The 18,964-nt window shown below is 41.0% G+C and overlaps 2 protein-coding genes across 2 annotated transcripts; both read left to right on the top strand.

The window, feature by feature from the left end:
• Positions 1 to 341: 341 nt before the first annotated feature.
• endou (endonuclease, polyU-specific) lies at positions 342 to 3,708 on the top strand. Its single transcript, XM_084927222.1, has 8 exons — positions 342 to 447; positions 558 to 680; positions 2,214 to 2,373; positions 2,459 to 2,664; positions 2,774 to 2,887; positions 2,979 to 3,085; positions 3,169 to 3,311; positions 3,391 to 3,708. The coding sequence occupies exons 1-8, from the start codon at positions 399 to 401 to the stop codon at positions 3,503 to 3,505; spliced, it is 1,017 nt and encodes a 338-aa protein (XP_084783348.1). The 5' UTR covers positions 342 to 398; the 3' UTR covers positions 3,506 to 3,708.
• A 3,872-nt stretch (positions 3,709 to 7,580) lies between these two features.
• LOC146387004 (neurogenic differentiation factor 4-like) lies at positions 7,581 to 11,551 on the top strand. Its single transcript, XM_084928307.1, has 2 exons — positions 7,581 to 7,726; positions 9,749 to 11,551. The coding sequence occupies exon 2, from the start codon at positions 9,755 to 9,757 to the stop codon at positions 10,742 to 10,744; it is 990 nt and encodes a 329-aa protein (XP_084784433.1). The 5' UTR covers positions 7,581 to 7,726; positions 9,749 to 9,754; the 3' UTR covers positions 10,745 to 11,551.
• The last annotated feature ends 7,413 nt before the right edge of the window (positions 11,552 to 18,964 follow it).

The raw sequence follows: 18,964 nt of genomic DNA on the forward strand, positions 1-18,964 counted from the left end.
GGGTTCCCATCATCAGGTTAACAATGCTATTGTTTTCTCATTTTAAAAGCTGTGCCCTTCACTGTGGTTGGGTGTATTTAGCACTTGGGATTACCCAAACAATAATAACCACAGACTCTTCTTTAAAAACGTGATGCGCCTGCTGCCATGTTGATGCCTGCTGGTGTGGTCAAAATGTATGTGTGGCCATCATGTTCCAACAAGTGACTACTTGAGAGAATTAAAGCTGAGTAACCTGTGCATAGGTGCTCTGTCACTTAACTCCACCTCCAATGGTCCCTGAACCAGTATGCCCTACCTCTCTGATGGTAGTTGGGCAAAAACCACACCCCACTTTGACATAAAGGAAAGGGCATAACAGTTAGTTCACCCAGATATCAGGCTGCTGCTAAGCAAAGATGAAGCTCCTTTCTGTCCTTGTACTCTGTTTGACCCTGGGTTTCAGCAGTAAGTCATTTATTTTTTAACCCATCTTTGCATTTTTATTATGATCATATTACAGGCAGAACAAGGATGTCAGTGTGTTTATAACACCAGTCTGTCCGGTTTGTTTCCAGATACGCTGGACTCATGTCAGGGACGATGTGGTTATGGAACAGATAGCAATTACTCGTGCCAGTGCAACCCAGCGTGTGAGCGCTACAATGACTGCTGCTCAGACTACGCTGCATTATGTAAAGGTACGTGACAGAAGTAGAATCTTGATGATATTTGATACCAAAAACATGTGCATTTGCCATTATTATAGTTTGTGGTAAGCTATTAGTATCAGTATTTATTTTCTTGTAAGGGCAGGTGTGGTGAGAGTTACAACTCTCAGAACGAGTGTCACTGTAACTCCCTGTGCCCCCAGTACAACAACTGCTGCAACGACTACAACGAACTCTGTTACAGTAAGACCAAAATATGTGTCGTGAGTAGCTGACCCCACCTCACGTGCCAGATGGTGTCTCTACACTACTAGCTGTTTAGTTTGTGTTCTACAAAATCTTCCACTACCAGCCCCTCTGTTGCAGACACCTGGTTGCTTTCACACGGCTAACGAGTTCCAACAAGCAGCAAGACAGCGGGCTGCAGGGTCCTGTGTCCCAAAATCTGAATTACTCAATCTGTCCTTTATGTCAGTAACATCATAGCTGAATCACTAATTACAGCTTTAGGCAATTATCCTTATTTTGTATATTGCATTTAAGGGGATAATTTTGTTCATTAATTTGGGAGTTTTAGTTTCTAGTTAGATTTTAGTTTATATATATATATGTATATATATACACACACACACACACACACAACAAATTAATGCTACAAACTGAGATCAAAACAGTGTTTCAAAATGATTTTAATTTGTGGGGCTCTTTGAATTGATGAGTTCAACCAAAAGTGGGTACTCTGCTATTTTTATTAATTAATTTAATTCATTATCTGTCATAGATAAATAAATAAATAGCAAATTTTATATCTGAACCTCTCTCATAATTTATCTCAGCGCCCTTTTATTTATCTTGGAGTGTCCAGCCTTTAGGTTGGGGACTTCTGGACTAAACAACAAACTTCATGTAAATTACTTAAATGTAACTGTGCTTTGACCACTTATATTTTAGAGTAAATTTTCTTTTATAAATGAATACATTCAGAGTCATGAAGATTTTTATCATCTAGATGCATAATGAGAACTAATTTTCTTAATTTCTTTCTTTTGACGTATTATAGTTGTAATGTAGTATTTTTATATTGTGCCACAGATCCATATTGTGCTTTTGCTACTTTTTCTTACCTACAATAATCTAAACACTTTTTATTGGCTTGTGGTGTCAGCAACTCATGGGCAAAGCTTTTTTTTTTTTTTAGTATATGTCCAGCAGGTGTCATTGTTGGGCTAGTCCATATAATGAACGGAGATTAAAAGGGTTCAGTTTGTTCATTCCCTAACTGCATCTGTTGCCTCTATGTTGAGTATAACCCAGTGGTGGAAGATGTATTTTGATACATGAAAGCAGCAATACTAGAGTATAAAGATACTCCAGCTTTCATTGTGGAAAGTTGATGTTTTATGGTTTGTGTGGTGATCTAAACAGCGGTTTAAATGTGATCTCTGACTCAAGCAGAGTTAAGTTGGACTATTTCACACACTGTTTTTAACGTGACTTATTTACGTTCCTGTTATCTGTACTCTGACGTCTCCAATAACACACATATGTGCATGTATTTTGTAGATGCGGGTGGTGCCGTAACTGATGCAGAGATCAAGTCTATCTCTGAGAGACTTTATTCTCTGGACTCAAACAAGGCTTCAGCCTCAGACTTGGTCATTGACCCTCAGGCTCTGGTGGCCGACTCTCAGACCAGCTCTGAGACAGATCGCTCCTCGAAGCCGTGAGAAAAGCCGTTTTATCAGCACAGCAATCTCTCGCTACATAGCAGTTTTTCTATGTCCTAAATCTTCTTTTTCTGCTTTCAGCTTGTTCAGCTACCTGAATGAGAATGCTCTCTTTTCCAAGCCCACCTATGCTGCTCTGCTGTCTGTGCTGGACAACTACAACAGGATGACTGGACAGGCAGAGAACTTCAGCTCTCAGCAGCTGGCTGAGCAGGACAAGTTTGTCAGGGAAACTATGTCCAACACTCAGCTGGGACGGGAGCTGTTTGCTTTTCTCTACAACAAGGGTAAAACATTTCTATGCATGATATTTCACCTTCACGCATCCTCAGCAATACTTGAAGGTTGGGTACGGTTATCCTCATGTGTTTTCAATGTCTGTGTTTATATCTTAAGGCATTTACAAATCAGAGGAAGACTTCATTCAGGACCTGAAGATGATGTGGTTTGGTCTGTACTCTCGCAAGAACAACCAGCTGGACTCTAGCGGCTTTGAGCACATCTTTGCAGGTTCGGACAGAGCAGATTTCTTTTGAACATCTCATTTATTTGAAAACATATTCTCTTTTTTGTACTATTTTAAAACCACATTCTCTAACAGGAGAGATCAAGAGAGGAAAGGTCTCCGGTTTCCACAACTGGATCCAGTTTTATCTTCTTGAAAAAAGTGGAAAGCTAAACTACTACAGCCACAGCTTCAATGGGCCTGTAAGCAGCGATGATAAAAATCCTAAAATACTCTTTTAATTTACAAAGGGCACTGCATTCATTTTTTTTCTTTCTTGCTTCAGTGGACTACATTTCCGGATGTCTTGGGGATGCAGTTCATGTGGGACGGCTACTACAAGCAGGTTGGCTCTGCAGTCATTGGCTGCAGCCCAGAATTTGACTTTGCCATTTACAGCCTCTGCTACATCACTCGTCCTGGAAAACAGTGAGTAAATGTTCACATCCTGTGACGCCTTATCGAACTTGGATCTGTTCTAATTTCTGCTGTCTATCATCATCCTTAGGTGTCATCTGAGCGTGGGAGGGAACACGCTCATTATTCAGACTTACACCTGGGATAATTCCTCCTATGGAGATGGGAAGAAGTTTATTGGCTCGGCCTATCCCGCATCCCCTTAAGGACTGACATTTCCCCCTAAACAATAAACAAATTGCAGAGCTGCCTGCAAGTGTTTCATTGCACTCATTATATAATTGTTTTGAAATCATTTTCCCAATAGTAGCATTTAAGTTCCCAAACTGAAAGATGTAATGTGATGTAAATTTGTTTAATACATCCTGTATTAAAACAATACAGAGCAATAAATAAAAAAATACTTTATCGCCTAATGATGGTTTCTTTCTGATTATCTAGTTGCATAAACAAAACTGTAAACCAGCAATTAATCTGCAGTGAAACCTTTCAGAGAAGTCTCTCGGAGCATGAGAATGTGGCGATCTCCCAGGGGCACGATCAAGCTGTGCCTAATGGGGCAAAAAATGGGCGTTTACACACCGTGAGCGGGCACAACGTTGACACTAACCGTTCAGTCATAAGAGCGTGTGCACACTTGACACAATTGCTTATTGTCTTATGTAAGAGCAAAACAACAAAACAGAAAACAAAATGCAGTCTTTTGCAGTATGAACTATAGAAACAAAGAGACATTAACAGATCTTGTTCTGCTTGACCTGCTCTGAACAGTAACCACCAGCTAAACCTGTTCTTATCAGCTGTCCATAAAGCTGCCAGTGTGTATAACTCCCCAGTGTGTGTGCGAGTGTGTGTGCGTGTGCGTTTCTGCCTTTATAAATGGATGTGTATGTGTGTGTCCAGCTGGTATGGGGGTTGATTTTACTCTTTCACTCATCTAGGGTGACTAACAGGATAAATTCTGGTCTGCCGACAGAACAGGGGGGACACACTTGCTGCCCTGTTTAAAGAAAGTATTACAGGAGGTGGATCTGCCACTGATCCCATTGTCCACCAGTCTGTGTGCATTCATGCAAAACAAGAGCACAAGACCAGTCAGTCCGCAGGAAAACTCAGCCTTCAGCAATTCATCTGATTTAGGCCTCACATGTAGTCAAAGTGCTGCAGCAACATGACAATAAAGTTCGCCCAGGGAAGAATTTCTCTTGCTATTTTGTCAGACCATATTACATTTTCTTTGCTGGTGGCTCTGGAAATTAGAAGAGTAAATCTCCTCTCTTTTCACTCTGCCCTCTTTTTTAAGCCCCAGTGGAATCAAATTAAATCACAGTGGGGCAAATAAAAGGGGGAGAAAAAAAAGATTCAATTGTTTCTTTTGTCACTCACACAACTTCATAATCAAATTATAGCTGGCCACCCGCCAGCGTGTCCTCGCATCTCCCTCAAATGGGCTTCTCCTGGCAGATCTCGTGAGCCACCTGACTTTTGTTTTGTAATTATATTATCCCGCTCTCTCTTTCGCGTGTTGCGGCTAATGGCTGAGCGGGCTAGCCCAGCTGCACACGCAGAAACAAAGCTGCTTATGGGGGCCAGACAATGGGCCTGTGGAAAAGGGACGCCTGAAGGCGGTCAGCCAATGAGCACGCTCAACAGGGGGCCAGCAGGGGGTTTAGGAAAGGGTTAAGGGGGTTTAGGGTTCAGCCACAGGGAGAGGAGGAGGAGGAGGAGGGGAGGGGCGTGTATTTTACCCAGTGGTGGGGTCCATCAGTGAGATGGTTAGTAGAAAGACACATGGTCACCATCACCCCTGTCTCCCCAGGGTCGATCCTGGGCTGGAGGGAGGTTCAAGTTTGGCTTAGAAGACTGGCCATTTCTAAAGTTGATGGGGGACCATGAAATACAGAGCAACATTCATTCTCTGGTGTTGTTTTGTACGTTTTCCAAACAATTTGAAGACCATATTGTTATTGCTGTTACCGCTGGTATAGATGTTGAAATGGATACTGACATGTGCAAAGTGAGAGATACAATCTCAGTGCACCGATACAACCTACGGCCATATCAAATTACATGTTCACATTACATTTCTCATATGGAGAAAAAAAAAACTTTTTAAAGGCTACACATGGGCTCTATCCTCATCCCCAAACATGAGAACACGCACAAACACAAACGCACACAAACACACTGTGTTCATGCTGTGGCGCTGGCACCTCTCTAAGGAATTCCAGTATGACAGATGGACAAAACCCACTTTCCCCACTGTCACACACAGAAACACTGGGGATTCAGAGGAAGGTCATGTTTGTGTGTGTACTGAAGTGAAGTTTTATCTGTCCTTCTTTTTTTTTATTACAACAAATTCCCGTCTCATACCTAGAGAAGGTGAGGAGTCCTCTGAGCATGCGAACATGCTGAGTGGGCTGAGCAGCCAGTGGAGAATAGATGAGCATCTGAGCCACAGACTGTTAAAATATGATATATGTTCAAGCAAAGACCATCTGCAGCAGGACTTCATCATGTGTGGCCAGCACACAGGGATCAGGGGACATCATGGCATACATACGAGCACCACTTGTCGAACATAAAGATCGGATAAAAACTGCAAGTAGGTTGCATTTAAATAGAATTATTAACAGGCTAGAAAAGAGAGAGGCTTTTCAAGTTTGGATCAAAGCTCTTAGAAGAATAATGAATAAAATTTATTCTGCTAGGTTGTTACAAAATGTTTTACAAGCATATGCAACGGGGACACGAGGCCTCAGCTATCATATTCCCCTGCCGGTTCCACTCTGGGGATGTAAGAGACCCAGCTCTGCTATTCCCATCTCAGGCTGCAGGTGTGGAATAGGACAGGAAAAGACGCAGGGGGAGGAGCATGGGGCAAGGTGGTCGACTTGGGAATGAATATAAAGTGAAAGCACATAGTTTGGAATTGCAGATTACCCTGTAAACTATGTTAAGCCCCTCTGTTAGAGCATGTGGTGCTCTTTTCCTAAATCGCATATACAGCATTCCCAATCTCACGCTCTCTCTTTTCTCCAGTATAAAAAAATGACAACAATCAGCAAGACAATTTGTCATCCTCACTTTTTGGAGAACCTTGGATGGACAAATAAAATTTGAATTTGAATTTGGTTATTTTACATCTGGATTGCTAACATTTTCTTTCCTTGAAATAATCTGACTTTAGATCATTGTGTGAAATTTGCCACCTACTTGACATTACCTGTATATTAGTCGAATAAAATGTCAAATGTACAGTCACAAGTGTTTTAGTTGTGATTCTTAGTCAGCTGAAAAGTTAATGTAATCTGTATAATCATTATTAATCTAATCATTAGTGTACCTTTTATACAAGTAAATATTTTATAACAGCTGGTTATTCAAACAAATAAAATAAAAAAGTACTGGGCACAAGTTCTTCATATTTCCTTGTCTTTAAGACTTTCAGCCACGTTTCATGGTCCTCATCACTGAATAGAGTGACGTGGCTGAAGCGCTCCTACAGCAGGTTCTGAATAGAGCTAGCATCCATATAATTTTTTTGTTTTTTGAGCAAATCAGAGTGAAAACTGTGTTGCAATTTGCTCAAACTACTGACATAAAAGTTCAATGCAATAAAAAAAATTACTGGACTTTTCAAATTCAAGGTTAACTTACAGCTATTGAATAATTCTGATAAGCGAAGACATTCATTCATTGTCAGTGAATGTGGGTTATGGTGCTAAGCCTCAATATTCAGACACCCATGTCCCGCAGAGAGGACGAGGGGGGCTGGAGCGAGTCTCGAAGTCACATTGCTCATTTAAGCGCACACCTCAGGAGACCAAACTTACCCCTTCTGGTCAGAGCGGCCTCTCAGTTGAGGTGAACTTGTTTAACAGCCTCATCTCCACAGCGCAAAGGGCCTATGCTGGACGAGGGGAATGGCTCAAACACCTGCTCACACGCAACTCCGAGCTGTCACATACAGTTAGGCTCACGCGACCGAGCGCGTCTCCCCTCCGTTCACTGACACCGTGCTGCGGATTTGGCGGCCGCCCTCGCGCCTCAACAAAGGCCCGGGCCTCCCCTGTTCGTCTCGACTATTTCAGTGAGCTTATGCACATCTCTCACACGCGCGCTCGCGTGCGCGCAAGTCTTTGAGCTCCAGGGGCTACAGCCACGGGCCGGCCACGCGCGAGCCGAAGCGCGTCAACAGGAATTGGATGGGAGTGGGAGGAGGAGGAGCTTTAACGTGAAGGTTAAAACCCGGAGCCCCCTCAGAGTGACCCGCACTGAGAGGCTGAACAGCTCCGCACAAGGAGACGCCACTGAACTTCAGCGCTGCTTGATGGACGGTGTGACCGAGCTGTGATCCGTGGAGAAAGGACAAATATCATCTGACAGACTTCCTGAGGCGGTCCCGGGACACATCAGCACTGGTATGTTTCATAGCGCAGCCAAGAGAGACTCTGCGGTTCTCACATGTGAGTGAGTCAGTGTGGACACACTGTTTACACGTAATTTACATTTTAATGTATCTTACAGGCAACTTGCTTTCAGTTTAGAGAACCAGATTTTTTGGCATAGGGATTTTATTTTGAAGTGCACGTAAAGTCAACAAGAAATTAATATATCTAATGAAAAAAGTACAAAAGGCTTACCTTAATATACTTCAGCAATAGCTGCTTAGGCACGCAATTTGTGGGGAGACATTAATATTTCTGCCTTTGAAAATGTCTATTTGAATTCAGACTGAGCCCTCTGTCAGGCTACTGATCTGCGGGATGTCGATCTTTCATTTAATCCCATGGTCGTTGCTTCATCCACGGAGTAAATCCTGTGATGGCCCAGATTAAAGTCCTGTCGGTGACTTGCTGGGGCATTACCAGTTCACAAGTTGACCGGGATTACCCAAAGAACAAGGGAAGGGGAGAAGACGGGTAAAGCAGATAATACATATAGGGGAAAATTCATGTAGCTATAAAGGCATTAAAAGCCATCACCTCTCTCTGCAGCTGTAATGTTTGGCCAATCAGAAGTACATGAGGCTGAGAAGCGCGCATCAGGAACTGTCCGGTGCTGAAACCGTCGGCCCGTTTGAGGACTTATTTGTGCAAAAATAATAGTTTTAATGGTTATTGATGTTTATTCCTTGTGACTTAAGACTTGTATTCACTAACCCCAGGTTACCACGGCCATCAGACCCCTTAATTCACCCTTAACCTTCCCCAACCTTAACATCGTATAATCTTTCTGGGAAGTAAGTTTAGTTATGTTTCTAGATGAAGAATCTTAAAATGCTGAAACCTACAGCCTATATAAAATACAACTTTGTGTTATTTGTTCTAAAATAAAACTGCCTGCAGGAGGGCAAAACAGAGAAAATGGCTGTAATGTGAAAAAGAACAGGAAAAGTATTTTTTCGCTAATCGAAAGATCTTACAGAGAAGAGAGAGGGAAGCAAACAGGGACAGAAAGACACTAGATTTTTATACTTGCTTTTATACTTAATTTCTTTCATTTAATTTGCAAACTTTGATTTTTTATTTCCACTTCCGTTGGTGAGGTTTAGGAACCAAATAGTGCTGGTTAGGTTTAGGAGATGATGCTAAAATATCCTTGAACAGTATTAACCACCTACTACATTTTGTAGTCATACATGATTAAAACAACAGTCCGAAAGTAGTAACATTAGTGGCAGTGTCATTACAAAATTATTTTATGATGCATTAAAACATGATCCAGAAGAGATTACATGTTCCTTGAAAAACAAACGATAATACTGATGAGCATTTGTAGGAGGTGGGGCTGTTAATTATGGGTAACACACCTTTATTATGAAGCCAGGAAAGATAAACTGCTGATCACCTGCTGATTTATGAAGAGCTGTTTAATCCACTGGAACACTTATAATCTGAGACAGGTCCAGAATCACCAAGTTCAGTCCAAACAAAAGCTGCTAAGTATTCCTCTTTAGTGGTGCTAAAAAAATTAGATAATTAAAATAAAAGTTAAAAGGAGCAAATTCACGTGTGAAAAGACATATTATTACAGAAATAAATATATTTCAGTGCATTATAAATTATTCAGAATTAAGGTAATACTTATGTAGGATGACCTCACTGACCAATAACCTAAAATATACATTCCGGTTTAATGCAATACTTTCAACAGCACATGAATTTAGGAAAAGAAAAACAATATTTTGTATTATCATATGTTTAGGATAAACAGATAACATTAATATAATTATAAAACAAATCCTAGTGTAAGTACAGTCACTGTATGTATTACAGTACTCATGTTGAATGCACTGCTTTATATAAAAGAAGAAGCTGAAAACCAACAACAAAGAATTTGACAATGATGAATCTGAGACCAAGGTCTAATAAACAATACTGTCTGTTATTATTACAGCACGTGTGTCACAAAGATGTCCTTTATTCTCCATTTTTTGGCAGATTGCTATGATGATAAAGCCATATGTTAGACAAGGGGAGGGTGAGGAGGTCGTCAGCCCTCTGCAGTGGATGGACGGAGACATGAGCTCACCGGATGGGGATCCATCGGCCCCATCGCACAGCTACAGAACAGGTGACATGATCCAACAGGCCAGAGAGATGGGGAGTGAGGATGCAGAGGAAGATGAGGAGGACAGAGAGGAAGGACCAGAGGATGAATCAAAACGACGAGGGCCTAAGAGAAAGAGGATGACCAAGGCCCGGCAGGAGCGTTTCCGTGCGAGGCGAATAAAAGCGAATGCCAGGGAGCGCTCGCGTATGCACGGCCTAAATGATGCACTTGAAAACCTGCGCAGCATCATGCCCTGTCACTCCAAAACACAGAAGCTGTCCAAGATCGAGACGTTACGGCTGGCCCGCAACTACATCTGTGCTCTGTCTGAGGCTCTGGAGGGGGGCCTGTCCACAGAAAGCAGGGCTTTCATGGAAACGCTGTGTAAAGGACTGTCACAGCCCACGACCAACCTGGTTGCCGGCTGCTTACAGATGGGACCAGCTCCGGGTCCTGGGATGAGGCCTGAAGACAGACATGGAGGTCGGCCACCACCTACTCTTGGTGGCATGGTGAGCTACTCCTCTCCAGGACTGCCAAGTCCCCCATATGGCACATTTGACTCAGCTCACCTGCTTCACTTGAGGGCGATGAAGGGAAGACCCTATGAGAATCACTCACCAAACGAGTACAACGCTGGTGGCGTGGGAACCCCTCCATATGACGGCCCGCCTACACCACCTCTCAGCATCAGTAGCAACCTGGTGCCCAAACAGGAGCCTTCACCTCGCTACCCACCTTCCCACCGCTACTCTCCCACCCCTGTGGAGCAGGTGCTGTATCATACACAGACCGGATATGATGTACACTTAGAGGGGCCATATGACTCCTATCATCCACCGCACATGCCCCCCCGACAGATTACATCTGTCTACAGAGACTGAGAAGGATCAGGAGCGTCGGTTCCAAATCAGCCTTCAGTACAACTTGAAGGATGGAGTCCCGTCCTTCACAAACACTCAGGCTGATTTAAAGAAGCTGGCTCTCTCTCAGTAGACAGACTGGTAGTCAAGCACTGTAGAATAGTTTGTTTTTTAACACTTGTGGAACATTTGCACAGTAGATTAGCATTACTCAGCATTGCTAGCATTAGAAAATACTTGACTTAAACCAATAAATTGTTTTCCAAAACTCATTTACCAAATGATATAAGGACATAGCAGGCTGCTGCTGTCCAGCTGCCCGGGTACTGTAAAATAAGCACTTCTAATTAAGCTTTGGTAACACCAGATATTATTCCACATAAAGTATTTTTAATTTATTTGTTAATTTAAGACGGTGTAAATAATTTTTTTTCTGATGTGTGTGTTTTTGGGGTTTTTTTGTTTTTATTTGTACATATTTGTAGTCCAAGCCCTTCTTTGTCACTTAGACTCATTCATCTAATCTCTTATCCTTGTTTTGTGTCCAGTTTTTTTTGTTCCATTATATTCAAGTTTCACACTTGAAACCATTCGTTTGTGGGGATCAAGCTGATCTTCTGTGGGTAATGACAGAAGACAGAGATATTTGTTTGTTTGTCTTTATTTTCAAATTTTCTGTAATGTGGAGGTTTGCAAAGGGGATCACGGAGAAGCAAAAATTGTAATTCTCAGGTTAAAATTGTAAAGAAACTGCAAAATATGACTGTTTTTCTTTTCAGTCTTGTTTCCTTTGGGACAATTGATGTTATTAAAATACTGAAAGTTCAATTAAGTCTGTTTTTTCTTTTGTTTAATTTACTATTTGATGAAATGTTTTATTTTTAAGCATATATATTCATCAGAATCCATCGTTTAAACACTACCAACATTAACACGCCTTGTTTACTTGCTACTTTGCTTCTCATTTTTCTCTCCAGATCTCTGTGGTTTAGCGGCACTAATCCCCGGTGCCGTCTTTTAATGAAGGACGAATGTGCGAGGCAGGATTGCAAGATAAAGATTTATGATTAACATGGCTGCCCGCCTGTTTAGGCTTTCTACTTCTCTGACATTGCGTTGGCATAATCCTGCCCTGACATCCACCCAGGCCGCAACTTAGCACTTGTATTATACACATGTAATAAATACATTTCCTTACAGTTCTTATATTATTGACGTTTCATGTTCACACACAAACATTCAAAAAACATTTGAAATGCCGGAATCAAATTTTAAAAGCCTGGAAATAAACAGCCAGAGTGAGAAAATGATGAAGATAAAAGCAAAAACAAGAGAGATCTGATTTGAGAGCAGCCAGTCTTGCTTTATAGTCCTTGCTGGTCACTTTAAGGGCCACCCACTGAGAGGTCAGGGAGCGGGGTCAAGAGGTCATGGGTCAGTGGTGGGAATTGTCACTGAAGGAACACTGGTGACCAGTTGCTTCATCATGTTGCCGGTCATCTTTCTGCGTGTTTCTGCCCTGCCTTCATCTTTTCATTCAGAGCAGCGAGCGTTAAGTATGACGTTAGAGGTTATATTATGGCTGAAATGCTCCTAATCCCGGTAAACACGCTGATGAACATCCCACGCATGACCTGCACTGGGAAAAAATATATCGCTTTGTTTTCACGAGGATTAGCATAAGCCTGTGTGTGTATTTGTAATGCATTTGCACTACTAACCAGGAAAACCAGGGACTAACTTTGAGGGGGCAGGATGAATAACAAATAGCAGGACATCTCTCTGCTTGTTGGAGACACAGACGATCCCCAGACAATTAACATGCGGAGTGTTCCTACATGATAAATGATGGACGGCTGATCGACCAGCGTCTTGAAAAAAGAAAAAGAAAAAAAAAGTTTTGTCATTTAAAAAGGACACTTCTGCACACAGGAGAAAGAAAGGACTGCATTCACCCTTAACCTTTTGACCTTTGACCCCTCTGACATTTAATATCAACGATGCCTTTTATTGAATAAATGCAGAAACTGTTCACAGTGCCTCATTTACATGTAATGTTTTGAATAATTTCCCAATTATGTCAATTTTCCCAATGGAAACTTGCGGCTTGGCAACATTTATATGAAAAAATTAGACAAATGCAACAATTCAAGCACAGTTTAAATCAAGCGCCATCAAGTCTTAGTAGTTAGAAAAGGGTTTCAGTCATATTTATGAAACCAATAAAGTTTTAAGAACAATAAGTGTATATATTTGTGTCACTCTAACATCATATGGGACAGTAGCTTCCTGCTGCCTGAATATAAGTACCAAATTATCTAAAGAATACGTGCTCACTTATGTGAATCCACAGTTTGTGCGTCTGTGAGAGAGCTCACCTCACGTGTGGATGGTGGTTGTGTTATTTGGGATGAAACAGTATTAAGCAGCTGATCAGAGCTCAGTGTCTGAATGGTGTCATTTACTCGTTAATCCAGAGGAGAGAGGGGCAGTCAGTGCAGCAGCTCCTCTTCTCCATTTGATACGCAACAGTATGCATCTGCAGCGCTTACTCAGCTCAGCATCTGATGCACGGTTAAACAGATCCTGTTTTGGAAGAAGTTGAAGACAAATGAGTATTCTGTTGTGAATATACTCATTTTAATTTGTATTTTATTAATTATTATTATGTTAGATGACAAGAGGTCAGAACAAAATCTATAATGAAGGAGGGAGGAATCGCACTGCCACCTAGTGGTAGAAGTTCATTCCTGCAATATATGTATCAGCTGCATGAGATATAAGCATTTGGCCACTAGGTGTCAACATTACACAACTTCTACAGTCTTGATCTTGACTGAAGTCTGTAAAGCATACTGTATTAATAAAAATACAACAACCGTTTGACAAAGACACATTTGGCATCGAGTGACTGGCATTCGTTTATAATGAAAACCCCTCAGACTTAATACGATGGAGATGAGATAATTTCTCAAATACTTCCTTTGCGATGACTGTGAAGGTAGACACATAACAAAAGAGACATTTGGTGAGAACTCCTCTGCTAAACACAGTGAGCCAGCAGAGTGAGCAGGGAGTGGGAATAGAATTAACCTATTTACAAGTAAACTGGTTGATGGAGTGTGTTTGGATGAGAATAATCAGGCTAATGAAGATACCTGGGGACTCTGCTCTATCAGAGAACTGCATGCTGTCCTCTCCATCCAGCAAGTGATCATATCAGAGTCTAATTATTTACCGTGAAAGGACATGAAAAAGGATTAATCAAGGAAATCTGACTGATTAAATCTTCAAAGCCAGCACTGAAGTGCATCGGCTATTAGGGAAGAAGGTTGTGGTCGGGGCTTTTATCCTTGAGGGGGGAAAATGAATGATCAAAAAAAGAAAAAGAAAGAAAGACAGTGCTCTCCAGGACTGTTGGGACACTGAGTAAAGGAGAGGAAAGAAACACAAAAAAAATGGCTAGAAAAACAACACAACTGGCACGATTTGAAGCAAAAGTGTTTTTTGATGCTTTTTTAAAAATGCTTTTTGGTAAACTTACCTTTGATTTTATGTGATAAGATTTTCAGAGTTAATGAGGCAAACAATGTGTTTTGTTTCTGATGCAAGTGGGAGCTAAATATAGAAACAAACACACTATTTGATTAGTTAGATAATTAAAGCACTCCCAGATGGCAGTAGTCTCTCCTAGCAGGACAATGCACACGTCAAAGAAAAATCTCAGGAACACCAGAAGGAACATCACTGGGAGCCTTATAGCACTGAGCTGGTCTCCAAATTCCTGAGAATGTGATATGATTAAGCATATTTAGGACTCAGTGGAATAAGCATGACAGACTGGAGCCCTACAACCCACAGCCCACTGGACCTGTATAACGTACTACCCGCATCCTGGTGTCAGACCTGATAGGACGACGCCATGAGGGCTCACAGGTCAGAGCAGATTTAAGAAGATAATGTTAACTTGTACAGCTGACTGGTGTACAAACACATTATAAAGTGTTTTCAACCAGTTTTTAAAGATTTACCTTTGCACGTCATACATAAAAATTTCAAGAAATACTTCATATTTGTTTAACAATAAATATGTACAGATACAAATACAGTACTTAACAAATTTGTCAGACCATCTGCCATAAAAACAAGAAAACAAACATTTTTGAAATCTGAAACTCATTTAAAACTAAACATTGTGTTGTTCGTTTTATGGTTATGTTGTTATGTTATTCAAAAATATAATTTTAATTAAAACACTTAATTGCATTACTGCAATTATCATTACAGAAACATAAAAGCTGATTTTGGTATTTACCAAATCTGTTCATTTAGGGCATCTGTGGCATTAATTTGTGTTTACATATAAAACTATAATTGAGGTATATATTTATACTAGTATAGTTTACTAATTATAATTTTGCACTTTTACCTAAGAAAGAATCTTTTTTTTAATTAATCTTAAATGGATAACTTCTACTTGTAATTGAGTATTTTTACTGTTTCCTGTATTTATTTAAGTTTCTAAATATTTTTTAAGCCGAATTAAAATGAATTTGTTTCAGTATAGTTCCAGTGGTCAGTGGTGTGGGAGAGAGGTTAGCCAAACCACATCTTTCTGCTCAAGTAAAAGTCTGTGGGTTGAAGAAGAAGTTGCGTCAAACTAACCTGCTGCACACATGAAAGGAGAACAGAGACGTGAGCAAACACTGAAAATCCATATATAGATCACTGAGGGAGGAATGCAATGCACTGCATTACTCTGCAGGATGTTATGGTGAGCCATCTTATAAAGGTTTTATGACAGAGAGAGATTAGTTAAAGAGCAAAGGACAGGGCAGTCAGAAAATGTGTGCTTGTTTTACTCACGTTGTGAGGACATACATTTGTTTACATAGTCATATTGTGGGGAACTTGAGTGCATTTATTGATAGCATATTATAAGTCGTTAAACTGTAGAAAGGGGACGTGGTTTAAAGGTTAGCATTAAGTAAGTGGTGGTTATGGTTAGGGTAAGTAACCAGGAAATGAACATAATGTCCTCTGAAGTGATGTAAACTCAACTTTGTGTGTGTGTGTGTGTGTGTGTGTGTGTGTGTGTGTGTGTGTGTGTGTGTAACTGTATCCGCTGATGAAATGTGCTTACTGCTCCAGTTTGTCGTCCTTCCTCACTGTCCCTCAACCTAACCCCTTATCTGGCATGGTGCCAGAAGCTGTTGGTGTGTTGCTTTGTCCGTAATAAACATGCAAATGAAATAAAAGTGAATATGTCTGCCTTAAATTAAACTGGGATATAAGTTTACATGAGCACATCCTTAGAAGAGTCATAAAGTGACCCTGCCAAGACTGACTGGCAGCTTGCATTAAACACTTGGTGTTTTTAAACGGCCTGTCTCATTTACACAAGAGCACTTCACACACTCAGTGTCTTTAAACTGTTCACATCATTTTAATAGACTGTAGTTAGCCACGCATTTATTCCCCATATTCCTCAGGTGACTACTTGGAGCGCACAAGGCAGACTAGAGCTCAGGCCGTTTAGCGTATCAGAATTAGACTGACATTTACTCGACATTGGGCCATGCGTCAATCTCACCTCAGCCCTTGCCTCCTTCTGCTCCACCTAATACTCCCCTACCTCTCCAAAATGACACTCACAAGCACATTTAGGACATCCAATCTGAATCTACACCTTAACTGGCAGAAAGCAGGAAGCAACATGGTAGCACACAGGAGTCCCACAGTATCATGTTTGTAAATTTTGTGTGACTATCTTCATCTCGCAGCCATCCACATTTAATTTCACCATCTCAGCTATACCAGTGCTTCGCTTTAGATGTTTCAGTAGGTGAGAAATGGAACTGGGTGGCAGAGAGGCTGAGAGTGTTTTGGATTTGCAGTGGATCAGCATTTTAAAGAAGGCCACCTAGTGTAAAATTTACCTCCTGATGTTCGGTGCGTGATGTGAGTGAAAAAATAGAGTGTGGCACCAGGAGGCTGATGTCCTCAGGAAGTTGCACAAGTGGAGACAATCAGTGCTTTGTCATCCCCACTATACTTCAGTGATTACTGACAAATCCGAACTTTTAATATCCTGATTAAAAGTTTGGAATGATGGAGACGGGAGAAAAAAAGAAACATTAAAACTGAAGTGCACCAGTTAAACTGGTCATTATGCAGTATTTAAAGCTGCACCAGTTAATGTTTTGATAAAAATGTTGATATAACCTGATTTTGCAGCTGTTTCTGTTCACTTCTTGCCGCTCTGACTGGATTATTTCCAGTAGATACTGATGGGTGTTTTCAGCTCTGATGAATTCAGAGTTGATACTCTGGCAGCTACAATTAATTCCTGCACAATCAAAGGACACAAGCAAAGCTAAAACAGAGCTTTTCCACAGTGTGTCTTCTGTGCTGTCTCCCTCCCCTCACCCCCAACGACAGATGGCTGCCCCTCCCTGAGCCTGGTTTCTTCCTGTTAAAAGGGCGTTTTTCCTTCCCACTGCCGCCAAGTGCTTGCTCATAGTGAGTTGGCTGGTTGTTTGGGTTTTTCTCTCTACTATAGTAGGATCTTGAACTGAGCTGAATTGAATTAAACTGAATTAAAAGAGAAACCAAATGAATGAATGTATGAATGCTTATGGTGGCATCGCACAGTCATACACTATATATAAAAGATGGAAGTTGCTATAGTTTTTTATTATGTTTTTGAAAACTTAACTTGATTGTTAACTTTTTTTCCCCAAACCACATGTTGTAAGTAAAGTTGTTGCACTTTTCTATTGCACTCTTGTGTCTGTATCATTCTGTTCTGTCTGTTGTTGCACTGCCTCTGTTTTGTTTGTTTGTTTGTTTGTTTGTTTGTTTGTTTGTTTGTTTTTTTTTGGGGGGGGGGGCAATTTTTGCAATTTTTCCCAACTTGCACTTTATGTAGTGCTGTGTTGATTGTCTGTTATATGTTAAATGTAGCATCATGGTCTTGGAGGAACGTTGTACTGTACCACTTCGCATGGTTGAAATGACGATAAAGCCACTTGACGTCACTTAACTTGACAATCACACCACTTTTTGCAGCTAGAGGAGTCGCCCCCTGCTAGCTGTCAGTAAGAATCCAGAATTAAGACACTACCCCACACTTTGGTTTCAGTTTCAGCAGTCTGTCTTTAGAACAGATTTTTAATGGCCCTTTTAAGTGAACAGACTGTCACTTAATGCAGATTTAACATAATTTGCACAAAATCATTTATGGATAAAATGGCAACTTAAATGCCTGCTTACTGACTGAAATAAATATAAAACGAGATTATTCAATATACTGATCTAAAGCATTTAATAGGGGTCTCACTTTTGCAAAAGTGCCCAAATTGAGGGCTGTTCAAAGATAATGATGTGAAGCTAAAATGTTGTAAATCTTCATAAAGTTTCTAGCAACTTAAATTCTTACATATTGTCCATCTGTAATATATATAAGCCTTTCTGACACATTTGCCAAACTGAAATTCTTCAGCTTGTGGATAACAGGGATTGAACCGATAAGCAGAATCATCAAGCACATGTGGACAGAGCAGGATTTGAGCAAAGGGTTTTGACGATTGTGTAAATAACTCAGGCTTTGCTCATAACTCATTATAACAACCCGGTCATTCAACAAATGAGCGAACAAACCCTGTGGGGCAGAGCCATTTGTGTGGGAACCTGTTTCAAGATCAAACAAGCAAAAAGAATACACAGTTTATCTGTCCATAAGCCATCTGTTTCATCCACCAATTATACTTCCCTTTGCTTCACCATGTCAACAACTTCTTTCAAGTTTCAGTGACTTTCCACCATCTTCAAAACACACACACACACGCAGACTTCAGTCCTTATTTCCTCTGATCTGCCATCCGTTGCTGGGTCTCCCCTCCTCTCTCCTGCCCCTCCTTTTCCGTACACACACTCCCTCTCTGCCTGTATCTCCCTCCTTCCACAGTTGTCCTCACATATTAGGTTCCCCAGTCCTAAGAAGCAGAATTAGCCACTGGAATCTTGTGCACTTGTTTCCTTCACTCCCGGCAAAGAGGTGACAGCATGAAAGGAAAACACAGAGAAAATACAGACAGACACAGAGTATTACAAGCTTTTTGAAACGAAGAGGATAAAGAGAGCGAGAGAACCAAAGATGAAGAAGATGAACATCAAGATGCTTGTCGTTTGATGCAGCCACACTGTGGGCATGTGGCTGCCTGCACCGAGCATTTCCCT

Source organism: Perissodus microlepis, chromosome 5 (assembly GCF_051167445.1).
Source record: "Perissodus microlepis isolate ML-2025 ecotype Zambia chromosome 5, ASM5116744v1, whole genome shotgun sequence".
NCBI lineage: Eukaryota > Metazoa > Chordata > Actinopteri > Cichliformes > Cichlidae > Perissodus > Perissodus microlepis.

Bases quoted from the DNA above. Each gene is read 5' to 3' on its own strand.
- LOC146387004 (XM_084928307.1), top strand. From the start codon at position 9,755: ATGATGATAAAGCCATATGTTAGACAAGGGGAGGGTGAGGAGGTCGTC.
- endou (XM_084927222.1), top strand. From the start codon at position 399: ATGAAGCTCCTTTCTGTCCTTGTACTCTGTTTGACCCTGGGTTTCAGC. The intron at 2,374-2,458 runs GTGAGAAAAGCC...TTCTGCTTTCAG, and splicing joins ACAGATCGCTCCTCGAAGCC to CTTGTTCAGCTACCTGAATG. The intron at 3,312-3,390 runs GTGAGTAAATGT...CATCATCCTTAG, and splicing joins ATCACTCGTCCTGGAAAACA to GTGTCATCTGAGCGTGGGAG.